This window comes from Rhamphochromis longiceps, linkage group LG8, assembly GCF_057381845.1.
Source record: "Rhamphochromis longiceps isolate RC_006_pf linkage group LG8, R_longiceps_female_GT1.1, whole genome shotgun sequence".
In the NCBI taxonomy this organism is placed as follows: domain Eukaryota; kingdom Metazoa; phylum Chordata; class Actinopteri; order Cichliformes; family Cichlidae; genus Rhamphochromis; species Rhamphochromis longiceps.
Genome location: NC_140564.1, coordinates 23,399,710 through 23,423,250, shown reverse-complemented (window position 1 = coordinate 23,423,250; position 23,541 = coordinate 23,399,710). Strand labels below are relative to the sequence as shown.

Genomic DNA, 23,541 nt, shown 5'->3' with positions numbered 1-23,541 from the left:
TTCCAATCTGGCCCTGCTGGCGACCTTTCCTCTGGCCTCCTGAGCTGTCTGTTAAACACCTGTAAGAAATATTACAGAGCTCGTCTCCCTGAGCACGGCACCTGACCTTTTCAGGTGTCAGAGCCCACATCAAACAATCCCACTAAGACCATTCAGCAGGGCTGACTCCCGGGGCGGTCAGGGTCCAGGCGTTGACTGACTGACAACTCCAGTAGCAGCGGATAAAGGGCTGTAAAGGAAGGGAGTGTTTGAAGGTGGTGGTTATTGATCCACACCTGGTCTATCATGAACTGGAGCCCTTAATGTTAGTGTTATTTGTGTATCTGTGTGTGTGTGTGTAGGCTGTGACCCGACGATGCTGGCGTGAGAGTCACCAGAGAGGCTAAAGCCCCTTTTACAGTCGAGAAGGCTGACAGGTGAGAACTGGGATAGCCCAGGCATCCCTAACACATTGCTACTGTCAGCCTATAGATGGATGACAACCCACTGGGACGGCAGAGACTGAGTGGGGGCCTGGAAAAACACGCTCAAGCTGTTCCTTTTCCTTTTGATGTGTGAGCTGAGCTATGATTCCCTGTTATGACTTCTAGCCCCGAGAAGTCAACTGCTTGCCCGTGGAAGTCAAAATGAACCAAAAAAACTCTCTTAAAGCCGGGTTACGGGTTACTCCTTGGTCATGGATAAATGAAAGGTTGCAAACCTATTGTCTCCCGTGATACAGGCTGCACAGGTACCAGTCGGCTCCTCGTTTTGCTCATAGTAATGGGCATCGACATGGGCTTCTTCGGCCTTCTTCTTTAGGATCTCGCCAAAGCGGTCTTTCCCGATGCACCCGAAGAAGGTAGCCACCTTATGGGGCTTCTGGAGCATCCACTGGGAAGGAGAAAATGAAAACAGTTACACAGAGCTCAGTTTACAAAATATAAGTCTGTTTGAGGGGTCAAGTTCAGCTAAGGCAGATGGCACACAAACTGTAGCTTCACAGCAAACATACTGCTTGTGATATATGAGGGCTGCGAGCTGTCGTAAACAGCCCAAGACCAATTCCACTCCGCACAGAGGCACTATTCTCATCCAAGCACTCCTTCCTCCATGTGTGCTAAAAACAGTCTCATCTCCTTATTTACACAAACCCCATAATTCAAGGCTTCATCCTTCTTATGCAAACACAGACTCTGAGTGTGTGACAGAGTATGCAGCCGCTACCGCAGGACACTCCCCGAACTGCTCGCTGGACAATTTTTGGTCCTGACAGTCTTGATGTACTCAGTGACTTTTACCTGATGAGGGAAAAGGGGGTGGGGGCTGCTCAAATTCTACAGCGCTCAGGTTTAACCTCCAAAGATTTATTGACGTACAGTACGTGCTGCTGTTTGCTCGTTTTATTGCAGACTCCTGTTTTGTTGCTGACGGGGGCCCCTTGTGAATGAGATGTTGCTGCTTTTGGGGATGACCTGTATATGTGTGAAATTAATCATTTCACACGACCAAACAGCATCTCGGTGGGGGAAGAAAAATGCATTTTCATCAACCGTCTAGAGAAGCTCTCCTCTGTTTTTTGTTTTTTTGCGTTCCCCCTATGCCCCACCCTTCTGGTCTCCAGGTAAGTAGTTCAGATGAAAATAAAAAATAAGGAGGAAAAATAAAAATAAAAATATCCAGGAAAAGATTCATTACATCGCACAAAGCTCACCTGTGTTTCCAGACTAAGGTTGACAATTTGCAAGCGCAGCTGATCAGGGCATAGAGTTTTTTGACTATCTATCTCTGTTTTATGAAACAAAGAAAACTTCTTGCCTTGTTTACAGCCAATTTACCTCTTCATGACTAACGCGAGGGATGGCATAAATCCCATGTTAGCATTCTATTAAAGGCCAGTCAATTTTTAAGCTTTTTAAGAGACAAAAAGAAAGCTGTACTCATAAATACACGTTGATTTTTGACTTATTTGTTGTATGTCTTTTCTAATAAATTAATGAACTCTCCAATAAACAGACGTTGGGAGAGATGGACATCACCGTTCCACCTAAATGTGTTTTACACCAAAAGGAGAGAGAGAAGTTGCAGGCACAGCATGCTGTGGAGGTCAATATTAATTTGTGTCTGCACCTTCAGCCTCAAGATATGAAAGATCATACTTATCTTTTGTTATCTGAGAAGGGGTCTCCTTTGCCAGAGAAACAAAAACGTGAAGAAACAGCAACACCGGCATCCAAATAAAATGTAATTAGCAGATTAGACATCAGACCCTCCGGTCTCCAGATAACGAGCTGGCTACACATCAACAACAACAGCTGGTTGCAAGTTAACGTTATGTTAGCTAATGTTAGGCTCTAGTGTCCTTAAAAAAAACTATTTGACTACATTCTCACTTTGTTTGAGAGAAGAGTCCAACAATGTTAGAAGCTAAAGCAGGCAAACATTGGCCACCCCTCCCTGAGCCTGGTTCTGCCGGAGGTTTCTTCCTGTTAAAAGGGAGTTTTTCCTTCCCACTGTCGCCAAAGTGCTTGCTCATAGGGGCTCATAAGATTGAGTTTTTCTCTGTATGTATTATTGTAGGGTCTACCTTACAATACAAAGCACCTTGAGGTGACTGTTGTGATTTGGTGCTGTGTAAATAAAATTGAATTGAATTAAATATTACACAGTTTCACAGCCTCCTCCAGAGTAAATAGCCATGGACACATATTAACAGCTGAGGTAAACAGCGTACTTACGGCCTACACTCACTACAGATGCACGGCTAGAGTTGCTAGGATTATGCACTTGAATTGGGAGGGCTAGGAAAATAGAATTCAGTTGACTGCAATCTGGGATCTACTGACATCTCATGGCGAGATTTTATAAACTGCAACTTTAAAGTTAGCATTGCAAGGGGCGTGGCTACATTTCACCTGTTATGAATCTGATTAAATCTTGACCTCTAAGTTGTGTTTGTCACTTTTGGAACTAATATGCACTAACAGCCTATCCCAAAAGTTTGTGCTTCACTTTTTGTGAATAAAATCAATAATTTTTTTTATTATTTTTAGTTTTTTACTTCACACTAATTAGCAGGTATTTCTTTTTGTGTGCTGTCAATGGATCATCATCTTCTTCTTTCCGCTGATCCTATTGGGGTGACCACATTGGATCATGTGCCTCCATCTCACTCTATCCCTAGCATCGTCTTTTGTCACACCACTAAACCTTTGAGCAACTATCAAAACAATTCACAACAGCTGATTTTGGTTTTTGTGGTGGGGTTTTTTTTCAGAAAAATAAATAATCGCCTTTTATTTTCCAGACTAGGCCTTAGGAAATGAACAGTTATAATGTCACACATGCCTGCTGCATCTTGGTCCGTGAGTGCGCCCTACCAACGTGTCATCTTGAGTCATGGTTCTGTCATTCAACCATGCCTCCAACTCCCCACCTGGCCGAAATACACAAACACACCAACGTGTACATGCGTGCGCACGGCTGCGAGCTCTTCTTCCCTAACCTCTTGCTGCAGGCACCTCACACTTATCAAGGTCACTGGCTCGGGTACACGTCAAGTCCAATCTGATTTTCCCCTCGCCGCGATGAGCGCAGAATCCAAGGTTAGGAGCTGCGGGCTGTAAATAATGACAGCGCGGCCCCTCCATTTGCAGAGCTCTCAGGTGGGAATAGAGAGGGCCACTCAGGGGCCTCAGTCCCTCTGATGACAGCACGGTGAATCACAGCAACCACCGACCTCGTGAACATAGCCCCCCCCCTCATCACACCTCCCTCTGAACTCTCCTACTTTCCCTCTCGCTCTGTCTCTCTCTGACCGTCGGCTGTACTCTCACTGCCAGCTCAGCTTGTCATTTTACAGGGTCATTAACAGACATAAGTACACACTAACGTGAGCACACAGTGCACCTACACGGGCAGAAGGCTGACGTACACACACGTACACACAAAAAGACAAATCCTGTTTAGTTTCACAACATCAAAACTCCCTCCTAAAAAAACAAAAAGAAAAAACGCCCCATGCTTTTGCCAGAAGCTGCTCTGCTACTCCAATAAACACAAAGCACCAATAGATAAGCAGAAAATGTCTTCATTATGAGCAAGAGAAAAAAAATATCTTGCTAAAAAAAAATTTCATCCCCTCTTTCACCGTGGTATGCAGGAGCAGGGAGTTATATCAATTCATTTCCATCCCTGGCACCCTGCAGACAATCCCTCTCCATTCCCAGATTATGTGAGATAATACCTCCATTATGACAAAAGCGCTTTCCGCGGGGTCGCCGAGAGGTCAACCAACCCTGTGCTGGGTATTCATGCTTAGTCACATCCCAATTATATCGCAGTGGCAGAGGCAGGAATTGGCAAATGTACATCAAGGCGCTTCATTACTGAGGGCCGCTCCAGTGAAATTAAGCAGCAGATGAGACAGAGTGAGATTTGCCCCCAGGCGGCATGTTAGAGAGCGACTGTGCGAGAGAGAGAGAAAGAGGGAGGAAGATGGGAAGAAAGAGGGAAGCTAAAGTAACAGATTTTTGTGGAGGTGCTGGGAGCTTGTATCTCGCGCAGCAGCTCATGTATATTTACTTAACTGGGAGAACACTGGTCCCCAAAGATTAATAAGTTCCCATGACGCACCCAAGCAACATATCTTTAGGTGCGTTTCGATACAGGAGGGAAACCTAATGCAAACAAGAGAGAAAAACACCCATGAAACGCAGGCGGTAAGATGATGCACAGGCTCACTCGCTACAGGCAAAGCGGTGATAAGTGTACATTATGTTAAGTGGAGAATACGTCTGGCGTCTCTTTCTATTTGGCTTCCATTTAGCCAAATAATCCCCCCCCCTCGACATACACTCTCCCAAACCTACCCAAAACTGGCCCCCAGGCACCCAGATAGCTATTAATTATGACATCTCATGGTTGCAAGGAGCCCCATTTGGGGATCTGACCTAGGCCCGCTCCTCAACACCCAGCAGCTGCCACTCTTCACTACAGAAGCAGCCGTTTCGCGTGGCGGCTTCCAGGAGGGCAATTACACAGCCCAGATGAGATGAGACGGCTGAATGTTTGGGACTTGAGTGCTCAGGCTGCCATTAGCACTATAAGCTATTACATTCCCCCTTCTTTTCCTGCCCCCCTTTTTTTGTGTTCAACTCTCCCCTCCCATCGTCTCCCTCACTCGCTGCTGTATATTGATGAAGTAGTAATGGGACCTCTAGTTAGATATTCCTGCTGTAAAAACATTGTCTTGTTTCTAGTCTCCCTCAGGGGTCAATGTATTCTCCTGGAGTTGCTGGGAAGAATTTCTGCTCTATTAATGATGCAATTCCAATGCAATTCAGATCTACTGAAGTCGCAGCACAGTACCCCCCCCCCCCCCCCCCCCCTTTTTTTTTTTTTTTGCAGGGAGTTGATAGACGCCGCTGTGTGTTATCCTGCAGCTTTACAACAAAGTGGTGCCTGCACATCATGGGGAAGCTGAGTGGCTGTCACTTGTTTCAGTTCATCCTTAAAACAAGGACAGAGAAGTCCCCATTCTCCTTGCCTCACCTCACTAGCAGTTCCTCTTGAGAAGAACTTGACCGTGCCTAATGATGGTCACATTAATTATAGGCTTATCAACCTCAGCAAAAGTTCAATAGGGCTATTTATAGAGGCCTAAAATAGCTGAGGGCGAGGGTTCTGCTCGCTAGGGTGGCTTATAACAGCCTCCTCTCACTCCAAAGCCCCTCTTTTGGAGCTAAAGGCGGAGGCCGATCAGCGTTTCTTTTTACCGTGCAGTTAAAACAACTAGTAAGCATCTGTCCATCAGCGACTGACATGGAAGGTGCTTATATATAAAGTATTGGTGAAGCAGAGGGCCCTTACCACGAGTGCTGACATTGATGAGGTCTGGCAGCTTCCATTAAATCACTCTTTGCTGTAAAGTGCCGGGCATCAAAGCAACCGGCTGAGGATTTTTCACTCAATCAGGTAACACACAAGGCGCCCCCACCCTCCTGCCTGTTCTCTCAGGGGCTGGAGCCTTCTGGTCAATAACTCCAATCAGTTCAATTTCATGCACAGTTAGCCATGTTGGGGTGCTAGGGCACTGCTCGCACTGGGGTTGCATATGTTGTTGTTGTTGCTGTTGTTGTTTTTCTTTAATTTTTTCTCTTCCCTGAGAGGGTTGATAAGTGGGGTGGGGACCTGTACTGTGTAAAAAGTGGAGACTAGCCAGGGTTAGCATGGCTGTTTTAACTCCCTCAGCACAGCAGGCTTCTTGCCAAGCTATTAAAAATCTCTGTGCTCTGTGCTCTGCTTTAGTGACACAGCTAAAAGAATAGAGGGAATGCGGGAGGGAGAGCTGTAAATGATCAACACGATAATGAGCTGATTATCAGTCAAAGGCATGGATAAGCCTTCTCTCCAGTAATTTCCTTTGAGATCAGTCAACCACACTCTCCTGTCTGCAATCAACACTCAAAGGGAAGGCATAGCATGCAGCCTGACGGGAAACCGGCCCAATATCGGCTTCAAATATCCAGATCATAGTTGTCTTCTGTTCAGTGCCTCGCTCGTCCCTTGCTGACACACCAGCATGGTGGTGAGGCTCGCCACTGAAGTCTGCTTTTGTAATGGATGTTTCACAGTTGTCATGCGGCTTTAGGATCTGGCTGCAGGACAACACAGATGACTGATGCTCCACTGATGCTCAAATGTAGTGTGCAATCTGTAAGTATTTGGACGTTGATACATCTCCTATTGTTCCGACACTACATATTTAACAACAACAGAGATTAAAAGAGCCGAGCCTCAGCTTAATAAATCCCATTAAACAGGGACTTTAACTACTTGGAAAACAGTTTCCTCCTGGGAATCAGAAGTGAGTAATGACTATACTAATGGGTGTGACTAAGAACAAAGCAATCAAAACTTTGTGAACAAGCTTGTGCTTTTCCAATCAAACGGAAAGTGGGAATTAAAACACAAAGCAAAAGTAATGACATGACTCCATAGGAGCACTGTAGTCTCCATTCGCTATTTTTTAAACTGCTGAACACGATGAGGATTGTTAGATGCTTCCTCATTAGATACTTTGCATTATAATAGAGTGCAAATGCAAATCAATTTGCATCAGCTACTGTTATGCAAATACACTTGAGGCCAAAACAAGATTACATAATTAACCAAGAACCACTAATTTCAATGCTGATTCCCACCTAAGACGATGAATGTGTGTTATTTTAATCACAAGCAACAGAAGGGCTGTGGACAGATTATATACCTTTGCTCCTGCACTATACTTTTATTATTCTGCATATGTACTCAACACACATAAGAGAAGGTAAGAGAAACATGATTTTGTCTATAAAGTGTCTATAAAGTTTCAAACATGCACTGTAGCCTTGAACTTTTCTAGGTATTGCCTGTGACGGACGTGAAACCAGCGCTTAAAGAATTTTAAAGTGATGAGGAACGTTGAAGAATATATATAAATACAAGTCAATAAGTTAAGAGCATAATTAGGATCATGCTTTTGATTAAAGAGTCCCAGATAGGATAAGTTAGGGAGGTGCAGGAAAAGGTGTTTTGTTTCCTTTGCAGAAGATCTCGACGACCACAGGGAGGTCCGAGACCACCAGAGAGGGACCGAGAAAACCTAAGCTTACACATGGAGTGTTCTCGAATGGGAGCGGGTGTTTATTACTGGACCAATTAGATGACATGAGGTTGTCTGAGCGAGGACACAATGTATTGCGACCTCTGGTGTTCCAGAGGTCGAGAGAGGGAGTGTGGAGCAGGGAAATTATTTTACTGCTATTGTTAAATAATCATCATTATTACCATTGCATTAATAGTATAATCTGCAGTATGATCATTGCTTTAACAATGTAACAGATAGCTTTAAGATGGCCTTAAGATGTTTATGATGATGTTAATTTTGTATTTCAGATGCAGTTATAACTATTGTGTACACAATGCATATCTGTGCTTATTTGAGTTGATGTTCAGGTTCTTTAAAGGTCTTAAGCTTCACTGACGTGACTGTTCAGGTGATACATGCTGAGGGAAAACTAGAACATAGAAGGAATTGCAATACATGCTTACAAAACACTTATATATCAGGTCATTTCATATTAAGGTTTTAGTAGAGGTTCTTGGTTAAAACATTTATTTAGTAGAAGACATACACATAGTCTCAGTGAGCCTCTGGTCTAGTGAAAGGTCAGAAGTGCAACAGGTGAATTGAGAAAGAGCATGTGAGGTCGTGACACACACACATGAGTTAGATTTATTTAGAGGAGAGAGAGATTAGTCATGTCTGGATTGTAACGGCGAAAGTGTCTCGGTAAAAGAGGAACCGTCCTTGTCTTCTCGGCAAGAAAGAGGAACTGAAAGGTTGACCAGAGGAATCGGCCATGAAAATAGAAGATGATCTTCTGTGTTAAAAGTCATGGTTGTTTTGATATTGACGTATGTATATATCCTGTCTGTGACGCATGAAGGGGCGTCAGTAAATCAAGCCCTGATGTTATAAAATAATTGTTTGTGCTTTAGTAAGTCGAAGATCAATTGCTGTCTGCGTACAGAGTTGTCTTCCCACACGTGTGTATTCATTAAAAATCATTGTTTGACCAAGAGCTTCTGGACCAAGGGTGGTTTGTACTCTCCTTCCTCAATTTTGAACCTTAACACCTGACAGAGATGCACACCAGAGCACAAATTTCCATAAGCAATCTTTAACCTTCCAGTTTCTCAATGTAAACTCCACATGGGTAAAAATTTTTATCAAATTCAAGACTGGCAACAGTGGGAAAGAAAAACTCCCTCTAAGCAGGAAGAAACTCCAGGGTGGAACAGCCATCTGCAGTGACCAGTTGGAGGTTAGCGGAGTCAGACAGGACAAAAACATGCGGTGGAAGAAAGCCAGGGATAAATAATAACTAATGAATAAACTCAAAAGTGGTGGATAAGTGAAGAAAAAACACTCAGCGCATCACAGGAAGCCTCCAGCAGCCACGGCCTAATGCGGTGTAACTAAGGAAGGGTTCAGGATCCCTTGATCCGACCCTAACTACAAGCTTTATCAAAAAGGAAAAATTTAAGCCTAATACTCCGGTTTTAAGCCTAAACCAGAGTGGTGAGAACATGTCTCCCGCTGTGTGCTACAAGTCAGAAAGAACAATTGCAGATGTGACATTCCCCCGACACACTCTGTATGTGAAGAAAAGGCTTAATAGAAGCACCAAAGCCATGTGCCACCATGTCATGGTATATTAAAATTTAGAATTACCACCTGACTCCTATATACTCCGAATATTATTAGTGAAAACTTTAAAAGACGGTGTTTGGCCAATAAAGCTGGCTCTGGCAGAACACAGAGCTGTAGCCATTGTAGTAGACGTCACTTAAAATATGAAAGTTAATGCAAAGAAGCTAAAAATGTACACAATGTACATTTTCAACCTGGCACCCACAGCTTTGACATCAACATCAAATTACAAAGTGAGATAAAGACACAATGGCTACAAAGTGTGGCCATTATCTCCAATTTGGTTGCCGAGGTATGATTTTGAATAATAGCCAGACGTTATTCAATGCAGTACACTTTAGGATCAAACAAAAAATGGGCAAGTTAGGGACAAAAACATGTTTTGTGAGATTGTGACGACTGTAACCTTTCGACCACCAAGTTCATCCTTACGTCTCACTGAATGTTTGTCTGAATTTGTTCCACATGTTTTCTGTTTTTCTTGTATCGTTGGTGTTACCTTATGAATTCATGTTTTTATACTTGAATTAAAACAGATAAATGGAACGCTCCAAGTGACGGGGAAATAAACAGTCTGGCTTTTCTAGGTAGTAGCAAAACCACCCCTGGGGAATGAGTCCAGACAACAAAAAAACCACCCAAACAAACAGTGGTGGCTCACGTGTCCATGTACACATACGTGTGTCACAAAAGGGGTGGGGGGTGAGGGCGGGGGGGCAGCTTCCAGGAACAGCCCCCCGAAGATAAACATCAAACCCGACGACGCGCCGACACACTCCATAGGTTCTGATGTTAAACGCGACAAGAATGTCCCCAACAGTATCTCTGCACCCTCTTCAGAGAGCTATCAAAGGGCAAGTTCAGTGAGCACACAACAACCCCCCCCCCTCTCCACGCTACACACACACACCTAACACATCTCACTGCAGCATCTTTGCGCTGCATAGGAATCAGGGATGTGTCGCTGTCTCCAGGCGCCAAGTTTATCTAAAAAGGAAACACCTGATTTTTTTTTTCCTAGCTCCTCTCATTCCTCGCCTCCCTTGTTAAACACACAACCTTGATTTTGTTTTCTGTTGCCCGGAAGGAGTGAATTATTTACAGGATAAACAAGGTGATGTTGTTTCAGTCAGTCAGAGCCAAACTCCCCTATCGCAGCAACATAGAGGCAGACGGGTTTACCTGGCAGGCATGAGGGGCTGAGCTTGGATACAGAAGCCAGGCAGCAGCTACACAATGGCTGCATGGTGATACTTATCTGAGGAGTGGTGGGGAAGGGGGAAGCAAGGAGAAAAAATACCTCCACACCACATTCATGGGTTGGGAGTCCCAGACTGGCGGGTTGTCCTTTTTATCTGCAGAGACAATGGGGGCTATAAAAGAACATGAGCTGATTTACCGAGCCTGAGTGTGCATGAAGTGAGGATGGGGGTATTATTAAGAGATCATAAAGTGGCATTTGTGTTTGCAGGGGTTTGTTGCCATACAAGGTTCAGGCGGGGAGATGATGAGGGACCTTTGCAGCTAAAGCCGCTAATCCTATCTGTGGTCTGTGGGCTCCAGCTGGTGGGAGTGCAGCTGTGCTCGGCCCCTGCACAGGTGAATCGGTTCTGGGTCCCGCTTCTGTAACTTCCATGTACGAAGTATGGCGGATTTGCACGGGGCTTTGATCTCGCAGAGGCGGCGGCAGTGCTGGTGGCGGCACTCCCCTCACCCCCCCAGATGCAGTGACAGTGCGGGTGATCCGTGTTACCCAAAAGACTTCTTTTCTTTTTAAACCTATGCCAAATGACAGCGCCGGTTTGAGGCTTAGAGCAGGTCAGGCCTGAATAAATTCAATGTGGCAGTGCAGAAAATTCACTTCTAAACAGTGCTGCAGGGAGAAAGTGAGTTTTAATGAGTGTTGTGACTGCATTCTGTGATACAATTTATCATCTGCATGAACATGAAGCGATGAGCGAAATCATTTAGGAACGACGGTTGTTCTCCGACACTATAAATCAGTGTTTCCCAAAAGATCCAACGTTCGATTACCAGGAGCAGTAATTCAGGCATGCGTGAAGTCAAACCCTGAACACGGGCAGATTACAGTTTCTGCTAATGGTGGTCGTGCTGCATTATCTCAGCTACAGACTTGTGTTGCCAAGGAAATTCAGGCCTTGAAACAGCTGACGGAACAGCTGTGCTTCCAGCTTGACCTGTGACCCAGTCTGAAAGTGATTCACATTTAACACTGATTTACTTACCAAGGACACAATGGGAGGATATGATTGGACCCTCGGTGCGGATTTAAAAACAAAATTCCTAATGTCTTTACGTGCTGCAGAGAGATCGCACTTATCATATTACTCATGCCTTTGTGTCCTTTCCTGCAGGCGCAGAGGTTTCTCTTCATGTTACCAGCTGGAAATATCAGTGATGAGCTTCTCCGCTTACTAAGCTCATTGGTGTGGAGGCAGTTTGTGTGCAGATTCTGTGGCCGGCTGGCTGCACAGGTAAGCAGAAAATAGCTTTTAGCTCCGGCCTGACCTTGAGAAGGATGCCATTCAATCAGCGAGCTCACTGCAGTAAAGGCCCTATCATTGCACTAATAGACTGAATCTTCCTCTCTGCTTAGATCATGGACAATGCATGAATGACTTCCTCCTCCTTGACAAGTTAAAGGGGTAATTTATTCAATAAATTAAACAGAGAAAATAAGCCATGATGAAAGAAATACTGGTGTGGCTGTTGGGCGGGTATAGATTGAACTCGTGTAACAGTCTGCACACCTAATTTAATTTTCAGTTTATAGACATAACACAAGTGGATGACGGCAATTGACAAAACAGTTAAAATGCAAGACTGAACAGACTGTGCTCACGTTCTCATTGCCAAGAACGAACATCAGCGGTAGAGAGTGTTTGGTGCGCTCCTTATCTACGCCCAATCATCCAGCTGGAAGCAGGCAGAGTCAAAGTAATAAGGATGAGATTTAAAAACTGTTGCCCGCTTTGAACTTTGAGGTTGTGCGCTCAAATTCCACCTTATCATCTGGCGGCTTAAAAAAATAAGTTGTGTTATTTTTCTGACTGCTTACAGAGAGAGGGAGAGGACGAGAACATACTGGAACGGTCATAACTACTGGCTGCTGCAGTGCATCGTGACAAACAACGGAGAAAAACTTGGGATTTATTGCTCTGATAACCTTCCAGATTCCTTCAGCTGGTGCTGTATGCCAGACAACTCCAACAGAGTTATGCATCATTAATCCCCATGAACACTGCCAGTGATAAATAATGCTCTGTGTCCCTATGAAAAATAAGGCAGTTATTACCAAACCATAAAGAATGGTATTTGTATCATCACTTCAAGCAGATAATAATGTGAAGATACGATGTTTCAAGGATTCAAAAGCACACTGACAGTGACGGTAAGCAGTATATTTCTGCTCTCGTCAACCTGCTGTTAGAGAAAGAACTCTCAATAAATAACAGCACTTGCACCGAGCAAATCAGAGATCTTTATATCCATGCCATAGTGCTTACAATACTGAGTAGACACTCAAGCTATCAACTGCCATTCAGCCAATGATAAATCAAGGTAAATAATGACTTAGCTTCGTCTCTGGAAGATGCATAGCGCCAAATAGCAGGTAATCACTTGGAGCACAATACAAAGTGCGTCTAGAAACCTGTTGCACGACGTTTTTCCCACAAAGCGTGGCTCATTTCACTCGTCTGATAATTTCTCAAGGCTCAGACTTGAACCCGGTCCAATAAACATAGTAATACTATATCCCCTACAGGTGTAAAATTCTTGGTGGTTAAGCATTGCAAAAAGAAACTAGAAGGAACTCTGTTTGATACAGGGATGTTTCCAGCGCCAGATGCTGTGGGGCCCTCTCTTGTGAGAAGCCGGGCGAAGATCACTTACTTTCCTATTGAGAGCCGGAGCATAAATTCAAACCCGGCTATAAATCAAATATAAATTTTCAGCTCCCCTCACTTTCTCGGGAACGGCTGCAATAACAATGTCATTCGACTCTGCCTGGTTGCCATTAATGCTCTGGATTCCATCCATGCTAATGATTGGGCCCTGTATCCTGTGCGTTTTACAAAGCCCGCAGAAAAAGAAGGGAAATATTACTGACCTATTTAATGCTTTGCAGGTTAAGAGAAGAAACCAAGGTCTGTGGTAGACACTCTTTACATATACACTATTTCCACACGCTCTCAAAATGGATTTTCCTTGCCAGATATAACACCCTGCGCGCCAATGATTTTAATATACCGAAACTCTGCGACTACGACTTTAACATTTTTAGACAGCAACGTTTCTGAGCCAGAAAGGAGGACAATGCACTCCCTGCTAAATCTAACTTGAGTGAAAAATGTGATTTCTATTTAGATATTGTTCTGTGTGCCAACAAGCCTTTCCTTCTGCCAAAAAACAGAACTCGATCTCATTCAGGCTATTTTCTCCTTGAAATCACAGTCGCGTAATGTTCTTTTAAAAAAAAAGAAAATAAAAACACGAAGCGTGGGCCAAGACTGATTCACCTAACTCCCATCCCACACACATATTTACTGGAATGGCCACATATCACAGTCTGAGCAGTTTTCATAACCCAAATATATACAGACTAGTATCAAAATCCAATTCATATATTTGTTTCACACAGTGTAAACAGACTTTTTAATTCCAGTGAAACCATAACCCCAAAGTGGAGCACGGCTAGCAGATTCTGGTTACAGAGCGTGTTTGGAGAGAGAGGTTTTCTGGGTGAAGCACACTTTATTTTTTAAGCAAAAAGCAAACCAATTTCAGTGCAACACCTGCACCCTTCTGCCCTGTTGGCTTTGGCGAAGCAGATTCAATGAGTTTTCAGCCAACAGTACAGGGCTGTGTGCCTGTAAGAATCTGCACTGACAGAAGGCTTTTAGAGAAGAACCAAGGTCACCACTACAATAACACAGCACTGAGGATGTACTCAGAGCCAGGGGGAAGTGCTGCGTCTCTCACACCCTTGAAATAAAAACCAGTGAGTGCGGAATGATACTAAGTTCAATAAACTTCACTTTGCTTTGTAACCTCTGCAGAAAGACTAAACAAGCAGAAGAGAACAGCTGTTCTTATAGTGTTAAACACTTAAATAGAAATCAACTTAGATTTTAAAAAAGAAAATCATTACACCATTATTTATATTTCAGGGCTAATGGATGTGACCTCTAATATAAGCAGCATTAATACTGCGTTAATATCGTGTTAGTTTATAATGTTGTAGGCCGATCTATGACAGGGGTAATGCTGTCACGCAGCTGCTTTCAGAATACAAGAAAACACAATTCAAGGACAGAAAAACAAGTTTAACTCAAGATTTATGAGAATCATACAATATAAAAGAGCTGTACATTGTAATTCAGTGCAAAGCAATACAGAAAAAATAATAACTCAAAGCAGCCAAATATTTAATAAATGTAACAGGAGGTTTTTTTTTCAGTGAAACTATGTTTCTGGTCCAGTTTCTTTTAGTTTATTTTAGCTTCGTCGTCTTGTCTCTCTATATGCTGCAGTGTATATAGTGGAGATGACAATAACGTTTACTTTGACTTTGACTAGTTTATAAAAATATATCAAATCAAATTGGAAATGAACAACATTCACCTTCTAATTAAAAGTTATGCCTTACTGCTGCGATCAGCAACTTAGTTGGAGAGTATTTGCAAACCAGTTGCCATCTTCCATGCAAACTACAGGTGACCATGGAAACCTGCTAGCCACCAACTGCAATGCAGCTCAATATATGTGACCAATACTGAGTGCTATCAACCAAGTCAGGAAATGAAAATATTTCCATTACGACCCCTGGTTGACAGGAGATTGCTAACAGATCTCTAGGCCTGTGTAACCGGGGCTTTGGCAACCAATTTCACCTAGCAACAACCACCAACTTTCAGCATTATTTCCCTAGTAACAGGTGGTCGACAGGTGGTTGTCAAACGGTCTCTAGGCCTGTGCGACTGGAGTCTTATTTAGCACAGGATCAGAAATAAATAAACTGCAAAACTGCAAAACAGCAGCGCCGTCTGCTTTTGAAAAAATTACTAAAACATGAGTTAATAGTGTATTTGTGGGGGACTATTTTCAGCTGTGAATTAACACGCATTTGTTGCTCTATTAAGTATTTACTATAGCCAGATGGTGTGTATGAGATTGACTCAAAATAAGCAACAGTGACTTACAGTTTGCTCATCGTCCCCCCAGCAATGAGTTTGTAGGACAAGAGTCGAGGTACGGTACCATCAATGAGGAAGACGCTGCAACAGGCTTCAGAGACACAGACGATATCTGCTCTGGTCTTTACGTTGGATTTACGATAATAAGAAAAATAGAAAATCGCCACACATGCTTTCATAACTCAAGACAGACATCCTCTCATGAGCTGAAAATAAATCTCAGCACATACTGCATATGCTGTGCTTCCCATTTCTCTTCTGATCTCGATCCAGATTCAGATCTCTATTAAAAACATAAAGGTATTCTTACAACATACATTAAGAAAATCACATTTAAATATGATGATATTCTGAGGATTAGAGGATTGCGTAGCTGTGGCAAAGCGCCGCATGATCTGACTGCTATCTAATCTTTGTTTTTCAGAGTGCTGTTAATTCACCTCTTAAGTGTGGTTTGAGCGTGTAGCTTGTGCTAATACGCTTTAATATTTCTAATATTCTATCTGCCTGTATTTAAAAACATGCAGTGCCAAGAACGGTTAAAAACCAAATCACAAAGCACTCTTGTGTTGGACTGCATTACATGTAAAAGGGGTTTCTATTTTTCAGTTAAGTCATTTTTAATCATTGTTAATGGTGGGAAAGCCCCAGTAGGCTTCTTTAAAAGGTTGTCAGTGAAATCACTAACAGCTGCCAGCTACAGGAATTCAGAAATGCCAAACCAGCACTTTGTGATTGGCATAAGGAAGTTACACCCACTTTGTAATAATATGTTTCTATCTGGTGAGGTGCCAAATGGGTTGCTGCCAATGTAGACATGAAAGACTGATCAGATCATTCTGCACAAAAACATCAGGCTGAGGAGACTGTAATTATTTGTCTGAGGTTGAGGTCAGGTCGCTGTAAAGCTCCTAATTACAAATGAGATGTAACTTACAGAACAAATCTAATGATGGCAACTCCACTCAAAAGTCATTCTAATGGATGTGGTTTAATTATACCTTTGCATCACCTTTTTTTCCTCTTTCAAGCATGCTTCTATACCTGGTATACCTTCATACTTATCACTATTAAAGAATCATTTAAAAAGAGAATCAGTGGTTATAATTCTATGTTATCTAAAATGGCTAATAACTGATTTGGGTGTAGTTTTTGGCAGTTGACACTCCACTGCTGAGTCGATGGTGAGCCCAGTGTAGCAAATGAACAAACGAAAAGAGCTTTCAGCACAGTGCCTGTAGTTGTACCTCTTCCTCGACTCCACCACACCTGCTCTGACCTGTCTATAATAGCCTGCTCTGTCTGCTCTGCAGGTGTACTCTAGACCCATTTACCACAAACACATGCTACTAGCTGCTATGCTCCTCCAGCAGCCACATTTCTCCTTCTGTCACCTCACCTCATGTAACACTGTCAATCCACTCCCACTCAGCCCTGGCCTTGATGATACATTTACTTTCCGTTAATCAATTTCTGAAACTCTGCAATTACCCCACGTCACGGGGAGTCAGAGGAAATCTATAAGTCAGAGGTGGCGAAGATACTCGATAGTCAGTCCTGTCGCTTCCTGTGCACCTGCTTCAAAACACAGCAATGAAAAGATGAGTCGAGAACATCTAAGCCACGAGTTTAAAAAAGGGCAAAGGTGGTCAAATTTAAACGGTACGTACTGTATTAGAAATATAAGGAGTAAACGCAATCTATTGTGAAATAGACAGAATAAACTGTAGCACTGTGATATCACAGCCTATTAAACTTTGAAATTGATTTGTTACATTAGATGTGATAAGCTTCTGATCCATGAACAATGTCAAGAGCACATCAATCACATCTTTTGAGCATCGCATCCTCAGAACATACTCAAATAAAAAAGGAAATGTATGACCGGGAGACACTCTGTAAAATTTAAAGCTAAATCAAGGGCTGCTTTCTTTTGAAGGAATGACTCCAAATCTAGCAGCTTTACCGCTACCTGACATTCCCGATGGTCCTCTGAGACATTAACTGTTATGTTATATTCTATCCCGTAGCTACGTTAACAACACCTTTCAAGAGCAGAGATTTAATTTCTTTGCATGTTTACCTTCGCTTCATCCCCACCTGCCCCTCCCCTGCAACATTTCTCTTCTCTTCTCCTTCCCAGGAGACAAAGCAGGCAGACAGCTCTAATAAACAGTGGCACGAAGCCTCACAGTGCAGGCGTACGCCGAGGCAACCAATGTGATCAATTATCGAGTGGCCGATTCTCTTTAATTAGAGGGTTTAAGTATTGAGTTAGCCTGGGTGGGAAGCTGAGAAGCAGCATGTAAACCAACCTCATTACACTGCAGTGATTCACCTCCCAGGAGCTGTGATCCACGCAGTGTTTACACCATACATTTGTTTCTGTGGTAACATATCGAGTGGAGGAATGGCTTAGTGACAGACCCAGTTTCCCCCCACCGCCTCCTCTCCGCTACACTCTCTCCATTTTCTTTCTTTCACTCTCCCTCCCACTCACTGCTGAAGAGGCTGTCACACTGGTTTGCCTTTTGTTGTGGAGAGTCTGGAGAGGTAGCACAATGTGTCCTAGTTAAAGCAGTGCCCCATCTGCCCGGCATAATTAGACAATTATGCTGGAAGGATCCGTCATTAATTCCTTTGTGGTGGCCAATTTCGCACCACAAAGAGGTCTCAGGTTTAGTTTTTCTTTGCAGATCTCTGTTCATTTACCCTGGCCCCTGTTATCATCCTCAAGTATTGATAGTGTGGCAACTTGGGGCAGGAAAATATTCTCCTGCCAATATTGACTGGTTTGTACTGTTGTGGTGAAAAGGCCAAGAGGAATATTGGCTGCTGTCTTGTGCTGAATAAAAACAAGCAGCTAGGAAACAGCAGTGCGAAAACACAGGCAGACAAATAACAAACAATCATAGTTAATGTACTGAGGGTAGGTACGCTGATGAAATATACATTACGTGGAATGATCCTAGCGCTGCACTGTGCTGTCTACAGACTAATCTGAGAGCCGAGCCCGCATCAATTTAACATTGCCAGCGCTAAAGACTCAACAACTGAATCTGTAATTGATTCATTATATCCACGCTCAAGTAATTAGCCACCACGTTTTCAAAAATGTTGAACTGCTTTATGAGAGCAAACCTGTCCTGTTGAAAGTGTTAATTAGAGCCCAAATAACACTTGGACAATATTCATCACATATATAACTACACACTCACAGGCTACTACATTAGGTACACCTTGCTAGTGCTAGCCTGGACCCGCGGTTTCTTCATGGCACACACACACACACACACACACACACACACACACACACACACACACACACACACACAGTCAGTCTTCATTAAATAAAGTTTATAGTTTCATAATCATTTCAGTATTTGCCAAAGTCTTTCCAAACAGCTAAGTATTTAAGTTTAATTCTGTCATTTCTTATGAAAATATGAATACTACTGAATGATTTCAAAACACAATCTACTGTTTTTGGTTGTTAATTAAAATATATCAGAAGGTATAAACCTATTTATCAAAAGAGACAGTAATATACTATATTACTTAATGGAATTCACTCCTTGCATTAGTAACATATACAATCTAACTATAATGAGGAAATCTATGTTAGTAGCTTAGCTGACCACTTACCTGTTAGCATTGCTATTTTTAACTGTAGCTAACTTCCTGTCAAGATAGTTAGCAAACCTGCAGTCCAAGAAAGACTTGGGTATCACTGGATCACTTAATGTTTCGGGGTCCAATAAACTTGTCAACATAGCAATAATGTTAACATTTTAAATAAATAATCTATCATCATGTCAGTGTTTAAAACAACTTTTCTAATAATAGGATCTTATGTTTAAGAAGGTGAGGTGATCATTTGTAACAAATTAGTTACTGACAATTATACTGGTATTGGTACCAATTATGTTTTGATATCAGGACTGAACTGGACAGCTACAGTAAACAAAGCTAACACCTTGAAATATCCCGTTATGTTAAAACAAACAAACAAATAATTGAAAATGATAATGTTGCCCGTAGCATGTACAGCATTTGTGCCTCATACATCCTTTTAGTGCTACTAGCCGCTATTTTTTAGCATTTTGTCATATGCACAAACACTAATGCATTCTAACTAACATGAGTATGTTAATGTGTGCAGTTAGCTGATGTCAGTGCAAGTCAAATATTTTCACAAAAACTCTGAGAATGACCCAAAGTGCTGTTGATAAGTGCAAACAACATTTCCAACTCTTATCATCTTCCAATAATCTATTCAAAACTTCAGTCCATCCAAGTCATAGACTAACATTAATATTCCTCAATCACAGCGATAGAGGTGCCATAGGTCAAAAGGCGGGATACACCCTGGACAAATCACCAGTCTGTCACAGGCATAACATGGAGAAAAAAACAGCCATTTACACTCACATTCACACATAGAATCACCATTTAACCTAACATCCAAGTCACTGGACTGTGGGAGGAAGCATGTGTGGAGCGAACCCTTGCAGGTTGGTGGATTCAAACCCAGGACCTGCACCACTTTGTCCCCCACAAGTAAAATGTGAAATTTACATCACTCTCAAATCCTGCACATTTCTGTGACGTCCCAAATGTCAGCTTGCAGCTCACATCAACACTGTTGAATGTTTCATTATGTAAAGAACAGCGCAGGAGTGAAGGAGGCTGCAACATCAGACAGTGCAAGACATTGCCTCGACCCTGTATTCAGCTAACCAGTCTTTAGACTTAATTACATGAACTGGCTGCCTGAAGTTCCACCTCGGCTTTTTATCTGTTGTTACGTCTTAACCTGCTGTTTGTAAAAGTACAAATTGTACAATCCCCATCGAACATATGTGATGCCGTGTTAAGTGTTTCACAGTTACACTGTTTAACTCAGCTTGACAGAGACATGTGGGAAGATATTTTACAATGTAACTCAAATCTGATTAGAGCAGTGATCTAATCAGCCATGAATTCATCTGTGAAGACAAGCAGGCAAAGAGAAAATAACCGCAGAGAATTCTGTATAATTATCAAAAATCTCACAGCGGTACATTAAAATTCTAATTACGACATATTATCTTAATTGCTAAGGAGATGCAAATCAAAACAAGGTTATCGCTGCTCCCTTAACATGCACATGAACGTGTGGTGGGAACCTCTTCAATATTCACTGAATCAGCTTGACTTGTTCGACATGAGAGGCTGTCATTCTGTAATGCTTCCCCCTCTTAGGGGTGATAATCCTGGCTGAGAGCACCAGCAGCAATGGTGCAGTTGTGCAACAATAATACAGAACAAACATCTAATTGCTGCACATTCACTGCCTTTTATTGTATCTAACAAAGCTGTTGACAGCTCATGACAAGCCAAACTAATGCTGTCCGGAGTATTTCCAAAGTACTCGCATCTTAGAAACAGAAAAGAAAAGCAGTCTTGTTTTACACAGGAAAAAAAAATACATTTTCACAAATGGGTTCGGAAATTGCTCATGTGCAGGCAAAGGGTCTGGTAATCCTAGTGAAACACGCATGAACCCAAAACATATTACAAAACCTGGAAACACAATATTTCACTCTTGGCCAGAAACACCAATGTTTAATGTCCATCAAATACTGGGGGGGAAGAAACAAAAGTTCTCAAGAAACTGCAACTCCCATGGTACACGACAAATTGCATGCCATAAATTCTATGTGACAGGTGCACACTAACTCTGCAGACATTAGACAGCCGGATGACAGCAGGCACAAGGGGTAATGGTGACAGGAGAAGAACATGCCATTGAACATGGATTTATGAAAGGGCCCATACTGAGGCGATCCATCAGTGGAGTCACATAGCATCAAACGTGACCACATTTAGGACATGTCTAAATGAAGCTCCAGAGGCTTTCACACGGTGCCAATCTCAAAAACAAAAACATGTGGAATGTGTGTGGAAAGGAGCAATTTGATGCTTTTTAGCAGAGTCTGTTGCCGCCCACAAAGGTGATTTTCAATCCAGTGCAGTTTTTTAATTGGAGTAGTTATGCTTTGATAGAGAGCTCCCATTTCTCCGGAGGTTCCCGCAGTAAGGTAATTACAGTATGTGGCAGCTTTATACTAACTACAGCCATTTCTGAAACATCAGAATCCTGACAGAAAATAATAAACTCGAGGTTCACCATGTTTTCACTAAAAGATATTGGAGTTTTTCTACCAATTGGTTTGGGGACGGTGGTTACCCACATACTGTAAATTGAGTTTCTCGTTCTCACTTTCTCCCTCAAACACACACAGTGCAAACACTTTCACAGACAGTCCTTCCCTTGCTGGACAGAAATAAATGGAGACTCCAGGAGTTCCCTTTGGCCCCGGCCCTAGCAGTCTATAACAGAACCGACAGCTCTGATCACTCCTGAGAAAGCAAAAGCTGCTCTGGGATCGCTTTACAATTCTCAGGGGCTCGAATAACCTGATCTTGAACCAATCCCGTGCACTGATCCTTTGGTATTGGGTTAGGAACGTGTGAAGGGGTCTGTTGAATGAGCTCGCTGGATATCAACATCCTCACTCGGTGTTGCTCCAGCCTGGCAGATTGTTTGACTTGATTAGTCTCTGCCCAAGTGTTAGACTACCCAACGCCGAGCCCTCCAGACACCAGTATCAGTGTGTCAGAGGGAAAAGTGTTCTCCCAAGTCTCAAGGTGGAGCCCATTACCCTGAGTGAGAGCACTGTAAGTTAATAGGATTTGCTCCCGATCAAGAGACCGAGCTATTTCCTGAGGCTGTTACAGGCCGAAGCACAAAAATAAATGTTCCTTTATTAAATACTATTAAGTGTCTCCCCCTCCAAAAAACTCCCCACCACCACCAATCACTCTGACCCCACCCCTCCTTTTTTCCCCCTCATTGGGATATCTGTTATTGCTGCAGGAGGCTGTGCCCCCCCTTCTTTTTCTCTTGTTTTTTTTTTTCCCTCCAGCAAGCAGCCAGTAAAAGTAAAAGGTTAGCACTTTTTGTCTAAAGGAGCCATTTGTTCAGGTGAAAATGAAACTTGCATGGTAAGCAGAGCTGGCCCTGCAGTTGGACAGGGGCAGAGGGGATTCCAGATTAATCATATGGACTGTACGCCATGAGGATATTCATTGAGGAGTAATTGCCAAGGGGCTTTGTGTAATGTATTCTCCCCATGAGGTAAAACCTTGTAGCGCGGAGAAAGGATAATTGAGTAAGAGGATCATATAAAAATGTTTGCTGCTTCAACCTTTCACTCTGAGCTTAACCCTGACCTCAGATAGTAATTACAGAGTTAATTGCTAACTGATCTGAGCAAGAAGCTCCATCTTGCTATACTGCAGATATCAACTGAGCTTAAGAGCCTCCTTCAGATTTGCAATGGATCTCAGCTTGTCTAATATAATTTAAAGAACTGGGGCAATTAACAGTACGCAAGTCGAGCAGCGTTTGATGTTAAAATAACAGCTAATTCCTAATAAACTATATTATTATAATTATTGTTATTATTATTATTACATTAATATTTTCAGAAATCCCAAAATAACACCTGCTTGATAATGTTTAAGCAATTAATTTTTTTTTTAAAACAACAATCATCTTGTTTTAGAACCTAAAGACTGTTTGATATGTTTACATGATATACTCACTGTCTTTTCTGCTCCATAGTTTAAAGGTACTCTGTGTAAAACCTCACCACTAGATGTCAGTAGCTTGTAGATTGCAGTCATCCTCTCCTAACTGAGTTGCATAATCCTAGCTACTTTGACTGCTGTAGGATAAACATGTTTTAATCAGCCAAAACAGACCAAAAACATCACATTTCGAGTGTACCCTATAATGGCAGACAGTCAATGTGTTTCTACTACCTTTTGACTACAAAAACATTCGCTATAGACCATATTTTAACATATTTCAATAATTTATGAATAAATCAGGGACAAAGAATGGATGTGTCAATTAAACATAATGTGGTATTTGATGTTTGGATGCTGGAGGCATCAGTGAGTAATATGTAGGGGAGTGTCCTGAATTTTTCTTTTTATTAAGTGCTGCTGTTTTTGCTGCTGTTAGCCGCTGTT

General features: G+C 42.4%; 1 protein-coding gene across 4 annotated transcripts in view; it reads right to left on the bottom strand.

The window, feature by feature from the left end:
• The window catches only part of adkb (adenosine kinase b), a 134,827-nt gene that overhangs the window by 82,367 nt on the left and 28,919 nt on the right, over positions 1–23,541 (bottom strand). For all 4 annotated transcript variants that reach the window (XM_085416568.1, XM_085416565.1, XM_085416566.1 and 1 more), the window contains one exon: positions 701–873. In XM_085416568.1, coding sequence (XP_085272694.1) covers positions 701–873 — 173 coding nt within the window. The remainder of the gene's footprint in view (positions 1–700; positions 874–23,541) is intronic.